At 47.9% G+C, this 16124-nt stretch overlaps 1 protein-coding gene across 1 annotated transcript in view; it reads right to left on the bottom strand.

The window, feature by feature from the left end:
- The window catches only part of LOC8034309 (synaptopodin 2-like protein), an 85798-nt gene that overhangs the window by 12175 nt on the left and 57499 nt on the right, over positions 1 to 16124 (bottom strand). Inside the window, exons 5-7 of the mRNA XM_029975981.4 lie at positions 15349 to 15564; positions 2069 to 2213; positions 1118 to 1300 (exon numbers count right to left, since the gene is read on the bottom strand). Of these exons, the coding sequence (XP_029831841.2) occupies positions 1118 to 1300; positions 2069 to 2213; positions 15349 to 15564 (544 nt within the window). The remainder of the gene's footprint in view (positions 1 to 1117; positions 1301 to 2068; positions 2214 to 15348; positions 15565 to 16124) is intronic.

Genomic DNA, 16124 nt, shown 5'->3' with positions numbered 1-16124 from the left:
CCCTGGTCTGTACCCTGCTTATATCGTGACCCGTAGATTCCCCTATCAGTGTTTCCCATACTGAGCGCAATATTCGGGGGTTCGGGCATGGCCTCCAAGACGCTTGGTTTTAGGGGAAAAAAAAAAAAAAAAAAGAAATGGCTCGCAGCTGTTTCCGCCGTTGTGGCGCTGGGTGCAGGCATGGAAATCACCATCATTGGGCTTAAAAATGCGCTCGTTAGCCCGAACTTCTTCTTGTATTTTACCACAACACACATTATTTTGTCAAATAAATGGCAGGTTGAAATCCTAGTGTTGTTCTCTATCTTAGTGCGCTTAATTCTACCTATCGTTTTCGTTCTGTCGTTTTTCGTGTTTCTCGCAAGTGTGCAAGTGTACACCGGATGCCGTCTCGTCATTGCTTCATTTGCTATTGGCTGGGCTTTCACGGCTTTTGCCCTTTCGCCGCAATGGAATTTTCTGGGACAATCTCTCCCACTGCTTACTGGTGACCAGGGGCGGCTTGCGAGAAGCTGCGTCTTAGCAAAGGCTGGGTGAAACAACAACAACAACAAAAGCACTGCCATAGTCAGTGCACCAGGGGGCGCTTGAATTGCGTTTCAACGCGCTCGTGCTCCTTAGTCTTCGCAGTGTTAACAAAATTACGAGCTCTGTACCGCGTGCACACATTTAAGAGATGCCAATGCTGGCTGTGCAGCCACACCGTCCTGCAGAGCTCTGGAGGAGCTGTGGTTTACGCTACTTGTGTGGTCGTGTTTTGTCTATAGGTTTCCCTCCACGCTTTCCACGCAAGCGTTCCCTCCACGTGCTCTGAGCTGGTGTGCGCTAGCACACTCGGCCACCAATCCGCCTAATCTGCTGGGCAAACGATCGTTTGGAAGGGCCGGAGGAGAGCTTTGCGCGCCAAGAATCTTAGAAGGCCATGGTTGGGGCAAGGAATTAAGGCTCGTTCACACGCTTGCAACTGAGAACGCCGAGAGACGTCGTGAGAGGCTTAAAAACCGGTCTTATCTCTCTCGGTCGTACTTGGTTGCACGTGTGTGAACGGGCTTTTATGCCGAAGGTCACAAGAGCACACGCAGTTGCTATGGCTCCGAGAGACCGTCGCTTAGCGCACCTTCATGGATCCACTTGTGGGACCTCTTGACGCGCTTGAAGAACATATTGGCGCCTCGAGACGTTCGGTTCGTGTCGGCCGACAGGGAGTCTGCGATCTTGCGCGCCAGCTCGACCTGCTCTTCGACCGTCGGGTAGATGCAGTTGGGCTCCTCATAGAAGCTGGACGAAGAGAAGGTCTTCTCTGCGCACAAGAGCACAGCGCGACGTCAACAAGATGTCTAAGCACGCGATTCCAGCTGATGCTCTGAATATTTGTCTCAGTTTTTTTTAATACTTTTTCCACATATTTAAATGCCAGATTCGGAAAGCTCTAATTTTCTTAGCGCTTTTCCCATTTTTCCATCATCTGAAGAGAACGAGCGTGAGCTGTTCAGCCATGAAGCCTGTGTGAAGAGCCGCCCGAAAGTGTGTTACTAAGTTCCACTTCGCACATTGGTAAAACTAGAGTTGAGTAGACGAATATCGGGGCTGCAGGCCTTTTCAGAAACAATCACCCTCTATCCATACATATCGAGAGCGATGTGACATGGAGTTAGACAGACGGCTAATGACTGTTCCAGCCAGCTCGTAGGTTTCATCCGCTCTGCCGTCAGCTCGAGGGCGACATAATTAAACGACCGACTGTATGATTTGTCGTAACATACGACAGGAAAGGGTCCCTACACAAAAAGCAAGACACCTTTAAACACCAAATGTGACTCGGTGCATTGGAAAATAACCGGAGGTTTGTTTTCCAAGACGCCAATCTCCGAGAGGACGCTGACGGTTGCTTCTCATTTTCCATGACGTCAGGAACGTGGAGCGTTTGATACTGAGTGGCATATTGAGGTTATTCCTCCCTGGGAGCACAAAGGAGACTCTCCTACAATTTCCACGTTGTAACGGATAATTGGGCCGAACCTTGTCTCACCAAGACTCTCCCATCTAGATCTGCTTATCACGCACTCACTTTTGTGGTGCTTGAAGGCGTCGAAGTCCATGGCCGAGTTGTTGTCACCCGGCGGCTCGTAGAATTTGGGCAGGAGCGGCAGGCCCGTCGGGCTCAACAGGGGACTGCCCTGTTGCGGGACGCCCTGGCCGGGCAGGCTCGCGTCCTGGGCGAGAATATGGACACACCGAGGAGTTCATCCTGTCTTGACCACGAGCTGGGAAAGTATAGTTTGTCCCCTACTGCGCGTTGCTTGCAACATCTTCCTTCAAATACTTTTTGTTTTTTTACAGGTGTAGTTGTTATTGTTAGTGCACCTTTCGGGCAAAAGCCGGTGCACCCGTACGCAAAAACCCACGATCGCGAGGAGAAAGTGATAACGCCGTAGAAAATTAAACGCGCTAAAACCCGAAGGACTAGTAGAAGAAGGACGTACACCACAGAACGCTACTTTTAACTGGTTTAATTTTGGAAAAGACATGCGTACAACGATAACAACAAGACATCATCTAATCTTTACCACCCAATCGCTTATCACTTCTTCTCTTTTAAACCCTGAACAACCGCGAATATGACAACTTGGAATCAAGCCAGCTTATCGAGGGAGCACCGACACATCACACTCAGTTATAAAAAGAAAAACGCGTCCGTTATCTCTCGTTTTCTTATTTAGGTTTTCTGCTAAGATAGTAGTGACCTTTAAGACAGGGTCACACTGCTTACACATCATTCAAATGACAGTCTGCAAACAGATTCGAACGCAAGTCACTGTGAGGTCTGTGCTTCGAATGCCGCATGCTAATGAGCTCAAGAAGAAACTTAGTCACGCGGCATTCGAATTACGGACATTGCGGTGACTCGTGTTCGCAGACTGCCTTTTGCATGATGTATGAGCAGTGTGGCCCCGGCTTTAGGATTGACAATCTTTTTTGATCGACTGCAGTACATAAATTATTTATGTTGTATTTTAAATCGCGTTCGTATTATAGTAGTAAAAAGTGTAACGCCAAGTTAAAAAAAAAGGAAAAAAGAAGTATTTTAGACGCCAACGTTGAACACTCTATGTTCTCATTATTTCTGCCAACTTTAAGGGAGCCTGAATGATCTGATACTGAAGCTTGCAAACGACCGCTTGGTATAATAATAATTGTGTCGTGTGTATGTTTATTCAGCCGGATGTTAGTCAGCCTCAATGGGTGTCTGGTGTATCAGCTGTATTTGAGAAATTCAGCCAGTGCACTACAACCGCTAGCCTGGTGTCTTAAACGTGCACCACGCAGTGATACACGACCTCAGGCCGGTGCGGTGCTCATCCTGACCGAAACGGTCAGGGGGTAGGGCTTGAACCCAGGATCGCTGGGTTCTGCAGTCAGAGCTTTCGCTCCACGTTAAAACACTCGGCCACCGATCCCCCAACCATTTGGTATCAGTTCTAAGAGAAAATTGGTATCTGTGAGATGCCATTCTGGACCCCTCAATCAAACTGGTCGGTAGCGCAAAAAAAAAAAAAAAAGGAGACAAAAAGGAAGTTTGTCGTGTTTTGCTTTATAAGCGAAAGCGCAGTTTCTACATAAACTTTACGTCCCGTCCACGGCGAACAATGACAATGAGTACCGCCGCGCGAATAAAACAAAGCTGGTTTCACTGCATTGTGCTTGATCATAGTAGTGAAGCCAACATAACTTCGACGGTGGCACCGGGAAGCTGTCGCACTCTGATTGCTCAATTCAACGCATATTACGTGTGATGTACTTTTACTTGTTTTATGTTTATTCGTAATGCAGGGCTGAAACTTCCGCCGCTCGAAAGCGAACGGAACTGAATGAATGGAACGATTCGATTCAGATGCGTGTTGAAGTGAATTTTGTTAGGTGTAACATATGGCCCACATAACCCTTTTGCCCACTTCTTTTTACATGCCTGCCATAACGCCAATATATAATATTGTATATGGCAGGGGTTGGTATATTAACGTTAGGGTTCGTAGCAAACAGCTCAGAAGAGTCCGTAGTTGCTAAACTTCTTTCGGAAGATAAACATTCATTCATTTGCTTGCATAAGAGGCGTGCCCACAGCGGTGCCAATAAGACGATAGTCGACAAGTCTCACAAAGTTCCTTCATTCATCCTCGCAACACTTTTTATGACTTCAATTTTGACAGGCTTTGTGGAATACGATATATACCTATGGTCAACGAACTCATTAATATTTCGCGTTTTAAACTCCTCATGATTTCGATACCATAGATCGTGAGTGTCAAGTAAACAAAGCCACCCTCATAACTTATAATTCTTCCTTCGGCTCATTGCAAGAATATTCGTCTCTACACATCGAGAACCATTCTCTCACATCGGCTGTCGAAGGTCGCGTTCTCTAAAACAATCGGCGTCTCAAATAGTCAATGTGTCCGCCTTCCGGAAGCATCCCACCCTACCGGACAGAACCACTGCGAGCTCGTCTTCACAATTCCGTACCCTCTCTGTGCGTGCATTCAGACCACGCTCCAGAGATCCCGCAATCAAAAACTTTCACTCAACTTAACGTGATTGTTTTTAGGGGGCGTTTACGTCACAGACAGCGCAGCCACACGGCGCGAGAAAAGGGGTGCGCACTTTGAGGTCACATACAGCCAGCGACGCCTATAGTCTTAAAACGTCTATAGGTCCTCGCTGCTAATTAGGTTCGCGGTTCATCTACGCCGCTCGTCCACCGGTCTCGCGAAGTCTAGGGTCGGTGTCCGGGGGCGGTGGAGGTTCGCTCACCTGACGACGGGCCCTGGGGCCGACATTTGGAGGTGTCCCGCTGGCGGTCGCCTCTTCGCAGACACAGAGTCGGACGTGAGTCGCTCGCGGTTCGGATTTGGACAGCGTCGGGGCCACGGGGGGCCGCTCGGGAAACAGGTCCCGGGACGTGTCTCGAAATAAACCCCGGTGGCTCCGCGCTCACTCACTGCTCTCTATTTGCAACCGCTTACCGGCCTTGCTCTTGCTAGAGCCACCGCGGCCGCTGTAGACACCGGATCGGATTCGCAGCTCCAGATTTGAGGCTATAACCCTTAGTATCTCAATGTTTCGGGCACTCCCAATATGATCCACTATTACCTTTGTAGGACGTTTGGTACACTCTTTGGATGATCCATAATGATCTCTCCGGAACGTTTCGAACACTCTCGAAACTATACACAATTATTTTTCTTTGACGTTTTCGGCACTCTCGGGATGATTCACCATTACTTCTTTAGAAGGTTTCTGGCACTCTCGGAATAATCCACAGTTATTTTTCTGGAAATTTTTCGGCACTCTCGAAATGATCCATAATTACCTCTCTCGAACGTTTCGGTCACTCTCGGGGCGATCCTCAATGATCTCTCTGAAACGTTTCCGGTACTCTCGAGATGACCCACAATGAACTTTTTGGAGCGTTGTCGGCACACTCGGGATAATTCTCAGCGACCTCTTTGGTACGTTTCGGGTATCTTCGGAATGCTTCTCAATGACCTCTTCGAAACGTTTCAGGTATTCTCTGGGGGTGATCCAACATTACTACTTTGGAACGATTTTGGCACTCTCAAAACGATCCAGAATACCTCTTTGGAACGTTTCGGTCGCTCTTGGGACGATTTTTAATTGCTTGTTTTAAACGTGTTTAGCACTCTCGGGACGATCCACAATAAGCTCCTTGGAATGTTTTCGGCACTGTCGTAATGATTCTCAATAACCTCTTCCGAACGTTTCAAGAACTCTCTGAATGATCCACAATTATTTCTCTGGAATATTTTCGGCCCTCTCGGAATAATTCACAATAACCTTGAAGGTTTCTGACACTCTCGGTATGAATCATATTTTTTTTTTCAGAACATTTTCAGCGTTATCGGGATGATCCATAATTATCTCTGGAACGTTTCGGTCGCTCTCGAGGTAATCCTTACTAACCTCTTTGGAACGTTTTTGGTGCTCTCGGGTTAAACCTCAGTGATATTTTTGGAACGTTTTGTGTACCCAGAGTGATCCTAATGATCTATTTGAAACGTTTTGGCACTCTCGAGATGATCCACACTTAATTTTCTAGAACGTTTTCGACACTCTCGGGATGGCCCACAATGACCTTTATGGAATGTTTTGGGCACTCTCGGGAGGATTCACGATGGCCTCTTGAGATCGCTTCCGGCACTCTCAGGATCATCATCGGTGATATTTTCGGAACGTTTCGAGCACCTATGAGATAATTCACAGTGAAATCTTTTAAGCGTTTCGGGCACTCCCGAGATAATCCACCATCATTTGTTTAGAATATTTTGTACATTCTCGGGGTGATCCACAGGGACCTATTTCAAACTTAAAAGGTTAAAACAGCGCAAAAAAAACGACGTACAAGGTAAAGAAGGACACGGACAGAGCGCTGACTCGCAACTGAGTTGCGAGTCAGCGCTCTGTCCGTGTCCTTCTTTACCTTGTCCGTCGTTTTTTGCGCTGTTTTAACCTTTTATGAATGGCATAACAACTCTCCCAGGCTTCAACTTTAGCTATTTCAAACGTTTCGGGCACTCTCGGGAGGATCCACAATGGGCTCTTTAGTACGCTCCGGGAACTTTCGGAATAATCATCGGTGACCTTTTTGGAACCTTTTGGGCAATCTCACGACAATCGAAAGTGACATTTTCTAAACGTTTCATGCTCTCACGAGATGATCCACATTGACTTCTATGAAAGGTTGCATGATCCACAGTGACATCTTTCAAACATTTCAGACACTTACTGGATATTCCACAATGACCTGTTTAGATCATCTTAAGCAGTCTCGGGTGATCCACAAATTATTCTCTGGCGCTCTCGGGATTATTCACAACGACCTCTTTTGACCGTTTTGGGGTCTTTCCGAATGATTCACAATGACCTCTTTAGAATGTTTCGGGCACCCTCTGGATACTCCTGAATAATTTCTCTGGAACGTTTCAAACATACCGGGATAAGCCACAATGACCTTTCTGTAACATCGCCGGTACACTGGAGATGATCCATATTGACTTCTCAAGAACGTTGTAGGTGCTCTCGGGATGGTTTACAGTAACCTCTCTGGAACGCTTCAAGCAATCTCGGGATGATTTACAATGGCCTCGCTTGATTGTTTTGAGCACTCTTACGATGATCCACGATGATTTCTCTGCAACGTTTCGGGCACTCTCGACATGATTCACAAGAATCTCTGAAATATTTCGGGTTCTCTTGGGATGATCCACAATGACCTCACAAGAACGTTGCATATACTCGCGGGATGATTCACAATTATCGCTCTGGAACGTTTCGGGCACTCTCGAAATGATCCACGATGCTCGTTTCGGGCAATCTTGAAATGAATCACATCACCTTTTTAGAACGTTTTGGAAAAAAAAACCGGAATGATATACAACGACCCTTCTTGAGGAAGAAATTATGATAATATTCAACACGTTTTTGGGGTCGGAAAGGGCGTTGACTGTCTATTTTTTTTTTTTTTCTGGAGGCGCCCGAAGTTTTTTTTACATATTTTTATTTAATTTTCTAGGTTCCAAACCCACTTTCGTGCTGGTTAAGAGACCGAGAAACGTACCATATTGATTAACAATCTATTGTTTTCCTGCTGATAATGGCCACTCGGAGGTTGGTAGATATGTCCACCTTCTCGACAGACTCTTCCTAAAACCTAATGCACTTGCACCACCGGTGTGGCAGCCTCTCAATGACCTGGTGGAGCCACTTTTTAGAAGTGCATAGCGCCTGCGCCTGGGCAGCTGCTTACCGGGAGAAGGCATCCTTGCAGATTCTTTTTTTTTTTGGCCTCGCACATGTGATAACTATGGGGGGGGGGGGGGGGGGCGGGGGGGGGGGGGGGGGCTAGGTAGGACCGAACACATGCACGATCAAAAGGCTGACGGGTCGTACGACGCGTGGGAAAGATGGCCGAACCCGATCAGGCGCTGGCCGATCATGGTGCCACGTGCATTCACAACAGGCCGTGATTGGCCGGCGCCTGGCCAGGTTCGTTCATCTTTCTGACACGTCAAACGTCCTGCTTGCTCTGCTGGGCATTTTGTCGTGCATATGTGGACCTAGACTGGACCCCCAGTGGTTATCGGCCCTTTGGTGACACGAAAAAAACTCATGCGAGGACGCCACTTCGCGGTCATTGACGAACTGGAAACAGCTGCCAGGTGTAGGCGCGATGCACTTCCAAAAAGTGGTTCCGCCGGCATGGCGTGGAAAGGCTGCCACACCGGTGGTGCAAGTGCATCAGTTTCAAGGAAGAGACTGACGAGAAGATAGACACAGCTACCGGACTTAAACTGGCTGGTATCCACAGTAAAATAACAAATTGCAAAATAATGTTGCACGCTCCTCGTATAAGCGGATGTCCAGAGCGACTTCTAAAAAAAACCTAGATATGTGTGATACAACATATTACACCTCCATTTGTGCAAAGGCTTCTACGGGGTTCACACCTCGCTTTGTGTAAAGGTGGCGTTAAATTGGTGCTGAAGATTATGCGACTGAAACAGGAATTCTGGTTGGTGATATTGCAGTCGGATGTACTCTAATATAGAGATTGTTGCAAGGCTCATTTTAAACAAATTGAGTAACAATTTATATTGAAAACGTCTAACTGAAGGGGCTGACGAGGAATATCTCATTAAGACTGCGTTACTCGCGTGCCATTTGATTGACTTTGCAGTGCTCTTAATGAGACCATTTAAATTTAAATTGGCGTAGCGTTTTTTTTTCCAGTGGAACTATTATTTAATAATCCTAAATTAAGGTAAAAGACACACAAAAAAGTGGGATTTTAGAAATTACACACTGTCGATCGAGGGACACTTCACATGAGTGCAGTACCTCATGCCTTTGATTTATGCGGCCCAACCGCGTTTTAAAACCGTGCTCGGTACCGCGGGAATCGGCGCAGTTCTTATAAATTGTCGAGACAAAACAGGACGGCTGCCAAACGCAGGGAAAAATAAACGTTTTCGCTATAATACGAAGTCGCTACTGCCGGATCTACCACTGTGTCGACCGCCCGTTTGTTAATGGGGTCATCTGGAGTTGTTCTCGTTACGTCTTGGAGAACAGTTTTTGCTCTTTGTTTCACCTTATAAAATGGGCCACAGCGAAGGCTACGAGTTATCGTAGCCAATCCGTAGCCGACAGCGTGCCCCGTGACTTTCCGGTATAGCGCAGTCATTTGTGGTGCCTGAAGTCATGTGAAAGTCTCTTACTTAACATTGAACTGGCTCTGATGGCGGCCCGTAGTGTGTGCTGTGGTTCATTTGAAGGCGAAAAAAAAAACAAAAAAACTATGCGGAGCGCAAGTTTGTTTGCTTCTTACACAGGGGTTGTAATGATGTCAGAACGCCAAGCTCTTATTGGCTGCTTAAAAAAAAAAAAATAGTGGGTAGACCTAAAGGCATTTAGTATTGAGGTCTACCCACCATTCTTTCAATCAGAGCCAATCATAGCTCGGCGTCGTTCTGACGTCACCGGAACCCCTGCGCAAGAAGCAAACGACTTGCTTTCCGCATAGCTACTCGTCAATGTTGAAAACACACATTAAACTTTATAAAGTAGCATTTATTGAATGACAGTCTAAGTAAGCGGCTGACATCAGGTTGTCAACCCTTTTTAAAAGTGGCTATACCCCAGTGTGCACCACAGCAAACCTTGAAGGCTTCTTCGAAACTCTGACAAAGCGCAAGAGCGATGATCACGTGAACGTTCGAAGCGCAAGAGCGATGATCACGCACCTTGCTCATGACGTGATCCAGCGATCGGCTTTGGTTACATGGCGATGGAGGCAATCCCCCGATGAAGGATCGTGGCTTTTGTTCGCTTCGAAGTCGGGTTCTCCGCTTCGCGACGCTTCCCGACAGCCAATCAGGAAGCGAGTCAACAGATCCCAAAGTTCCTGGCGCGAGGACGTCCAAGATGCCCGAGGGGTCGGCGGGGATGTCTGCTATTTTAACGATCCTCCGCGATCGCGGGAAACGCAGAAACGCCGCCCGGTTGAAGGTCTCTGCCAAGGAATCTTCCTCAGTTCCTAGCTGGGAGTCTTCTGCCAAGGCGGAATGACTCTCTTGTCCACCGTGCCGAAAAGTATCTTTTTTTGTTCTTTTTTGCTTTTCTTTATTTTATTTTTATTTTTTTTTGCGTTTAAGCTTTGTTTGTTGTGCACGCACGTGTCACGCTTGACAGCCCCGTGTTTTCGGCGTCTAAAAACGACCCTATGACCGAAGGTTCGAGCAAATACTTAGTTTGGCTTCTGGATTTATCTTTCTTCAATTCCGAAATTACCTTGCTTACGTGGTGAACTGGGATGAACTGTAAATTTCTTGGCATGGCGTCTTCATGGAAATTCTCCTAGCTTTCAACAAGCTTTATTTATTTATTTATTGATTTATTATTTTTTTTTTTGCGTAGGAGGAATTTTTTTTTTGCCAATGTGAGATACCGTTCTTGTTTCCCTTTGACGTCCACGAAAGTTCCTTGAAGTTACGAAACGTTCCCCAACACCGCAGTGATTCCGAAGGGGCTCTTCTTTCATTTCGAATCCTGGCCGTTTGTCTTGTCGAAAGACTACCGATCAAGCGGAGACTAGCTCCCGTTCAGAGCATCCATAACACAACGCGGCCCAGAACAAATGTAAATCATAAAATCAAATGTCATAAAAAAAGTTTAAAGCGATGCCTAAGGTATAAGTCGTTCTCTACTCTAGTAGGTGACAGGTTAAGTACCGAGTATATGCTCCGCCTCCAGCACGTGTTCGCTGCTTTCTGCCGAGCTTTGCCTGCGCTCAACGATGTCCAGAAAGCTCGCGCTCAACGCGTCAGAGCATCTACCGGGTTATTAACCTTTCACAGACTATAGTGGCCAACGCCCTCCATAATAAAGAAGAGCACTATACCTCGTTTCAGCTTAAAAGCATAAGTTCCGACGAAGCCGATGCTACGAGTTAATGGAACGAATCAAGCAGCGTCAAACGCGTAAGTCACTAGGATTTTTTTTTTTTTTTTTTTTTATGATTGGTTCAGCGATGATAGAACAGGTACAGAAACATGGCGTGCACCACGATGGCGCTCTTTTGACGCTTTCTGTTTGGTACCATCAGCTCGTAGCGTCGGCTGCGTCTGGACCAGGGTGTAAGATAGACAGGTGGGGAAACGGCTCATAGATAGGGAGGCTGAAGTGAGGGTGGGTGCAACTGCTAGATCGGGGATCACGGGACATGGACGCCATTTAATTGCTAAATTTTGCTGGGAGTCTATGGGGCAAAGGGTCGTTTTATTTCCTAACTCAGGTCATAAGAGCCCATTAAGGTGCTTGAATAATTTACGCAAGGTATAAATGATTACTTTTCCATAGCCACCAGTTTTGTTGCGATAGGTTAAGTATTTTTTTAACGCGAAAAATGGTAAATTCCGCCATCTTGGACGTTGCTGCTTGTCTGGCAACCCTGCTTTCTCCTCTCAACGTTTGCAAATCCCGGAGCGAGGAGGAAGCGAGAGAGGCTGCGCCAATGCGTTCGTTGCTTGCAATGGGAGGCGAGAGGAGGAAAGGCGCATGGAGCAACAGAGTTGCAACAAAGCGGGCGTCTGCTCTCGTGCATGCAACATTGGGGCATATCCTCTCCCGAATCCTCTCCCTCAGGCGCCGCCATTGAATTGCAAACGCTCTCCAGGTTTTCAGTTGCGCCCACCCTCACTTGAGCCTCTCTACTATGGTGTTCTAGAACTGGGCAGTGTGTCGTCCGCGCCGAGAAGCAACGGAGGGAGGAGGTCGGCGCAGCGATGACGGAGCGCAAGGACGCCAGGGGGCGCTGCGGGTAACAGGCGTGCTCCTTTCCGCTCGGATTGCCGTGTGGCCGTACTGCTTGTGATCGCGTAGTTCGCGTCGTCGCCTTGTTTTGCTGCAGTTTCTTTTTTTTTTTTTAATGGTTGAGTCAAATGGATTGTGATCATTGCTGTTCAGTGGGATGTAGACAACGCGTGCAATGACGGAAAAACGGCGGGACAAGAGAGACGGGACATGTTTTGTGTCGGGGCAGTGATTTCCCTACACCCCTCTACGGGGGTGTACTCCCCCCTTGTTTTTCCCAAAGCACCCCTTTAATTCGCAACGACTCTTATATTCTCAATGCCCCCCTCCCCCCCCCTCCCCTCCCTAACCTCAATTATTGGGCCAGGTGCCGGGTTGCAACAGTGGCAACAGTGGCAAAGAAGCCCGTTCCCTTTTTCGTGCCCCTCTTCGAGTTCGATCGGCGTCAGTCGTCGTCCCGCAACATTAAAAGGAGTGACAGGGAGACTCTGCTTCATGTAATGCAGGCAGTCATGGCAGTCGTCTTCTACATTTTTTTTCCGGACTTTTTGCAGTCTAAGTATCTGCTAAATCGGTTTGACACTGGTTTGGACACACCGAAGGGTCCTGTGCACGCTGACTGCATTAGAAAGGCTTGGAGAAGTGTCTGTGAAAATGTGACGTTAAAGGTTATAGCCTCACATCAGCAAAAATTTTCCTAACGACTTTAAAATGATGAGGGTTGGCCCAGCACTCCGTCTCTTCAATGAGGAGGCGCCAAGAGGCCTCTTTTTATTTTTACCGCAAGAAAATTGAAGGGTCTTATGGCCCAGCGGACCATCGCCTCCGAAATCCTTGGGTGCACCTCATTAATCTCATCTGTGCGCTGGCGCCCAGTGTATAATTAAAAATTTATCTGTGTGCCCTGGTGCCCACACATATCAATATAGCTGGTGCTCAGTGGATAAATAAGAATCTATCCACTGTGGTTACTACCAGAGCTGGTGAGTGGATACATTTTTCTAACTATGCGCACAGTCCTGTTTGAAGACCCTACGTAGTAACAGAAAATACGATAAAGGCTAGTGCTGGAAATTCCTTCGAAAGCCCGTGGAAGCAGCTGCAAGAGTCGACAGTGGCACCTCCATGCAGCCTACGGAAGTAGACGATATAATCCGTTTTGTAAGCCCCATTTTGTTTTCCCAAACATTGAAACAATTCATTAGGGTAGTGCGCGCTTCAACCACGGATTTCATTGATCACAACTACAGTGACAGCGAAATTATAGGGCCACAAAAGCACACATTTGTTTAGGTATCATGCCATCAGCATGCTTATCCTACGTTATCCAGGGGATTACACACGTTTGGGACGTCTCTTTCAAGAGACTTCCCGAACGTTTCCCTGGGGGATGGATTTCCCGCAGCTATTCAGAACGCAACATTGTTAGCGCGATCAAGCGATCGCCGGTTTTTCTATGAGAAACCAAAGCTTCCAGCAAAGTTCTAATTGCTGGGAAAAAAGCTCATTCGGGTCTATAATGCAGGTGATAAAAGTTCGTCCTCACTAATACTCTTTCGAAGTAAATGCGAGAAAGCGCCAATGTCTTGTTCGCGCTAGCAGTGTCGCGATTTGTACTGTGGCGTCCTGCCCGAAGATGCACGTCTCGGGCAAAGCATTTGGAAACGAATTAGTGCGATAAATAATATGTGAAACAGCAGAAATAATGAATACCGTAAAGAGTTAGCCAAACAATACGAAACAATCGAGCCCGTGCGGAACGCCAAGCCAGCCAAGCGCTACCGCTGCCTGCGCTCCGCACTCCGGCAGCACGCCTACTACACGTTGCGCCCTCTCGCGGCCACCGATCCGGTCATCGCTGAAAGAGCCCCCCCTCCGCCGGCGCTCGCTACACTGCCCAGTCTTCTAGTACACCATATCTCTACTCATAGAAACCTACCGCAGCGCCGTGACCGGTTTGTGTACTCGTCTGCTTGCGGGTACCCCCGATTTGCGACAGATGGCGCTGCGGCGAGAAGAAAAAAATTGGAATCGAATTCGCATGGAGCTTTATGGAAGAGTGCACAAAATAAACCGAGAGCACGACAGTCCTCCATTGAAAATCCACGAGAAACCTTCTCCGTCAGTTTAGCCGGTCGCCACTGTTCGTCCACCTGGAGTGAGAGTTCGAGGTGCTCCACATAGATGGCGCCACAGAAAAAGAGAAAACCTAGGGAGGCTGTAGTGAGGGTATGGTGAGGGTGGGCGCAACTCAAAACCTGGAGAGCGTTTGCAATTTAATGGCGGCGCGTGAGGGAGAGGATTCGAGAAAGGATATGCGCCAGTGTTGCCTGCACGAGAGCAGGCGCCCGCTCTGTTGCAACTCTGTTGCTCCATGCGCCTTTCCTACTCTCGCCCCCCATTGCAAGCAACGAGCGCCTTGGCGCAGCCTCTCTCGCTTCCTTCTCGCTCCGAGAATTGCAAACGTCGAGCGGAGAAAGCAAAGTTGCCAGACAAGCAGCAACGTCCAAGATGGCGGAATTTACCATTTTTCGCGTTAAAAAAATACTTAACCTATCGCAACAAAACTGGTGGCTATGGAAAAGTAATCATTTATACCTCGTGTAAATTATTCAAGCACCTTAATGGGCTTTTATGACCCGAGTTAGGAAAGAAAACGACTCTTTGCCCCATAGACTCCCAGCAAACTTTAGCAATTAAATGGCGTCCATGTCCCGTGATCGCCGATCTAGCAGTTGCACCCACCCTCACTTGAGCCTCCCTAAGAAAACCGAGGGGGACACAGTCCGGTCGTTCATTTGGCTCTCGTTTCACCACCTGTCTCTCTTACACCCTGGTCTGGACTTAAGGGGAAACGAAGTACAGCTGGTTGAACTCTGCATATGTCTTAACCGTATGTACATTTGAAAGGGTGCAGCACAATTGGAAGCGATAAAACAGCACGCCTTGTATTGGTGGGGTGAGTAAGAGGATGATTGAAAAGCAGAAAGTTTGGCCTTAGCTCATAGCTCTAGTGGACTACTTTACACTGAGGGGAGGGGATATGAAGTAAATGAGTGACACTGATAAAATAAAATTAAGGAAGGGAATATGGAGAAAGATGAATCTCACACCTCAGAGGGTCAGTGACATCCTCGTGCATCGCAAAACGCTAACCGAGGCGTTTGTGGCCTTTGCGATTTCAACGTATCCTTCCTCGTACTTTTCTCTCGGAAACGAGTGTACGCTGCAGAAGCGTTTCAGAAGCTTTTTTTGGAGGGTTGGGAACGCGTTGCTTCTGATAGCGCGGACGTACACGCGAGCAGAAGCAATGAACTGGTCGCCAAATGCAGTACCACCTACGGGCGCTTTTAGGACTACGAAGGGTGTATGTAACATGGCCTCCGAGATTGCCGGCCAGCGAGCTTTGCGCGCCAAAAATATCAGAAGTCACGGGCGTAGACAAGGAGCGGATGCACTCACGCTTGCGCTGGAAGCGGGTCTCTCTGGCGGGAACCCGAAGCGCTGCACGTCCGACTTGATGTCGGTGTTCAGCCAGAGCTTGGGCTTGGGTGCGGTCGGAGGTGCCACCTTCTTGGGGTCGGTCGTGGTCGTAGTCGATCGGTTCGTCACGGTCAGCGAGTACATGGAGCCTCCCGATGGAAGGCTCGAGCTCACCTTCGTGGTCTCCGTCAGGCTCTGCACCACGGGAGAGCAGGTACCGATAAACCTCTGTTCCACTCATCAGTCGAGTTACCGCAACTACCCGACTCGACCATTCCATGGCCAAAGCCCACGGGTTTACTTTCTCCCAAAACCCGCGGATGGCCACACTGCTCATGCATCATACAAAAGACAGTCTGCAAACACGAGTCACCGCGATGTCCGTGGTTCGAATGCCTCGTGCCAACTATTCCCCTTGAACTCATTTCCACGCGGCATTCAAAGCACAGATCTCGCGGTTACTCGCGTTTGAATCTGTAGGTAGACTGCCCTTCGTATATGATGTATAAGCAGTGTGACCTCTGCTTTAAGGATCATCGATAAAGAGAAAAAAGAAAGGTGACCAGCGTTGAGGCACTAAAAACTGATTTATATATTTGTGTATGAGCATAATCCATTCCGTTCCAACCGCGTGTGACCGCTTATGTCGAGACAGCATAGTGGCGCCACCAATCGGGTAACCCTGGAACACTTCGGGTCTGCGTATATTTTACGCAGCAAGCCATGAACCTTGAGGAGTGTGTTAAGCCAGGGTG

This window comes from Ixodes scapularis, unplaced genomic scaffold (genome assembly GCF_016920785.2).
Source record: "Ixodes scapularis isolate PalLabHiFi unplaced genomic scaffold, ASM1692078v2 PGA_scaffold3__209_contigs__length_174095766, whole genome shotgun sequence".
NCBI lineage: Eukaryota > Metazoa > Arthropoda > Arachnida > Ixodida > Ixodidae > Ixodes > Ixodes scapularis.
The sequence above is the reverse complement of the archived record's forward strand: the minus strand, read 5'-3'. Positions and strand labels throughout refer to the sequence as shown.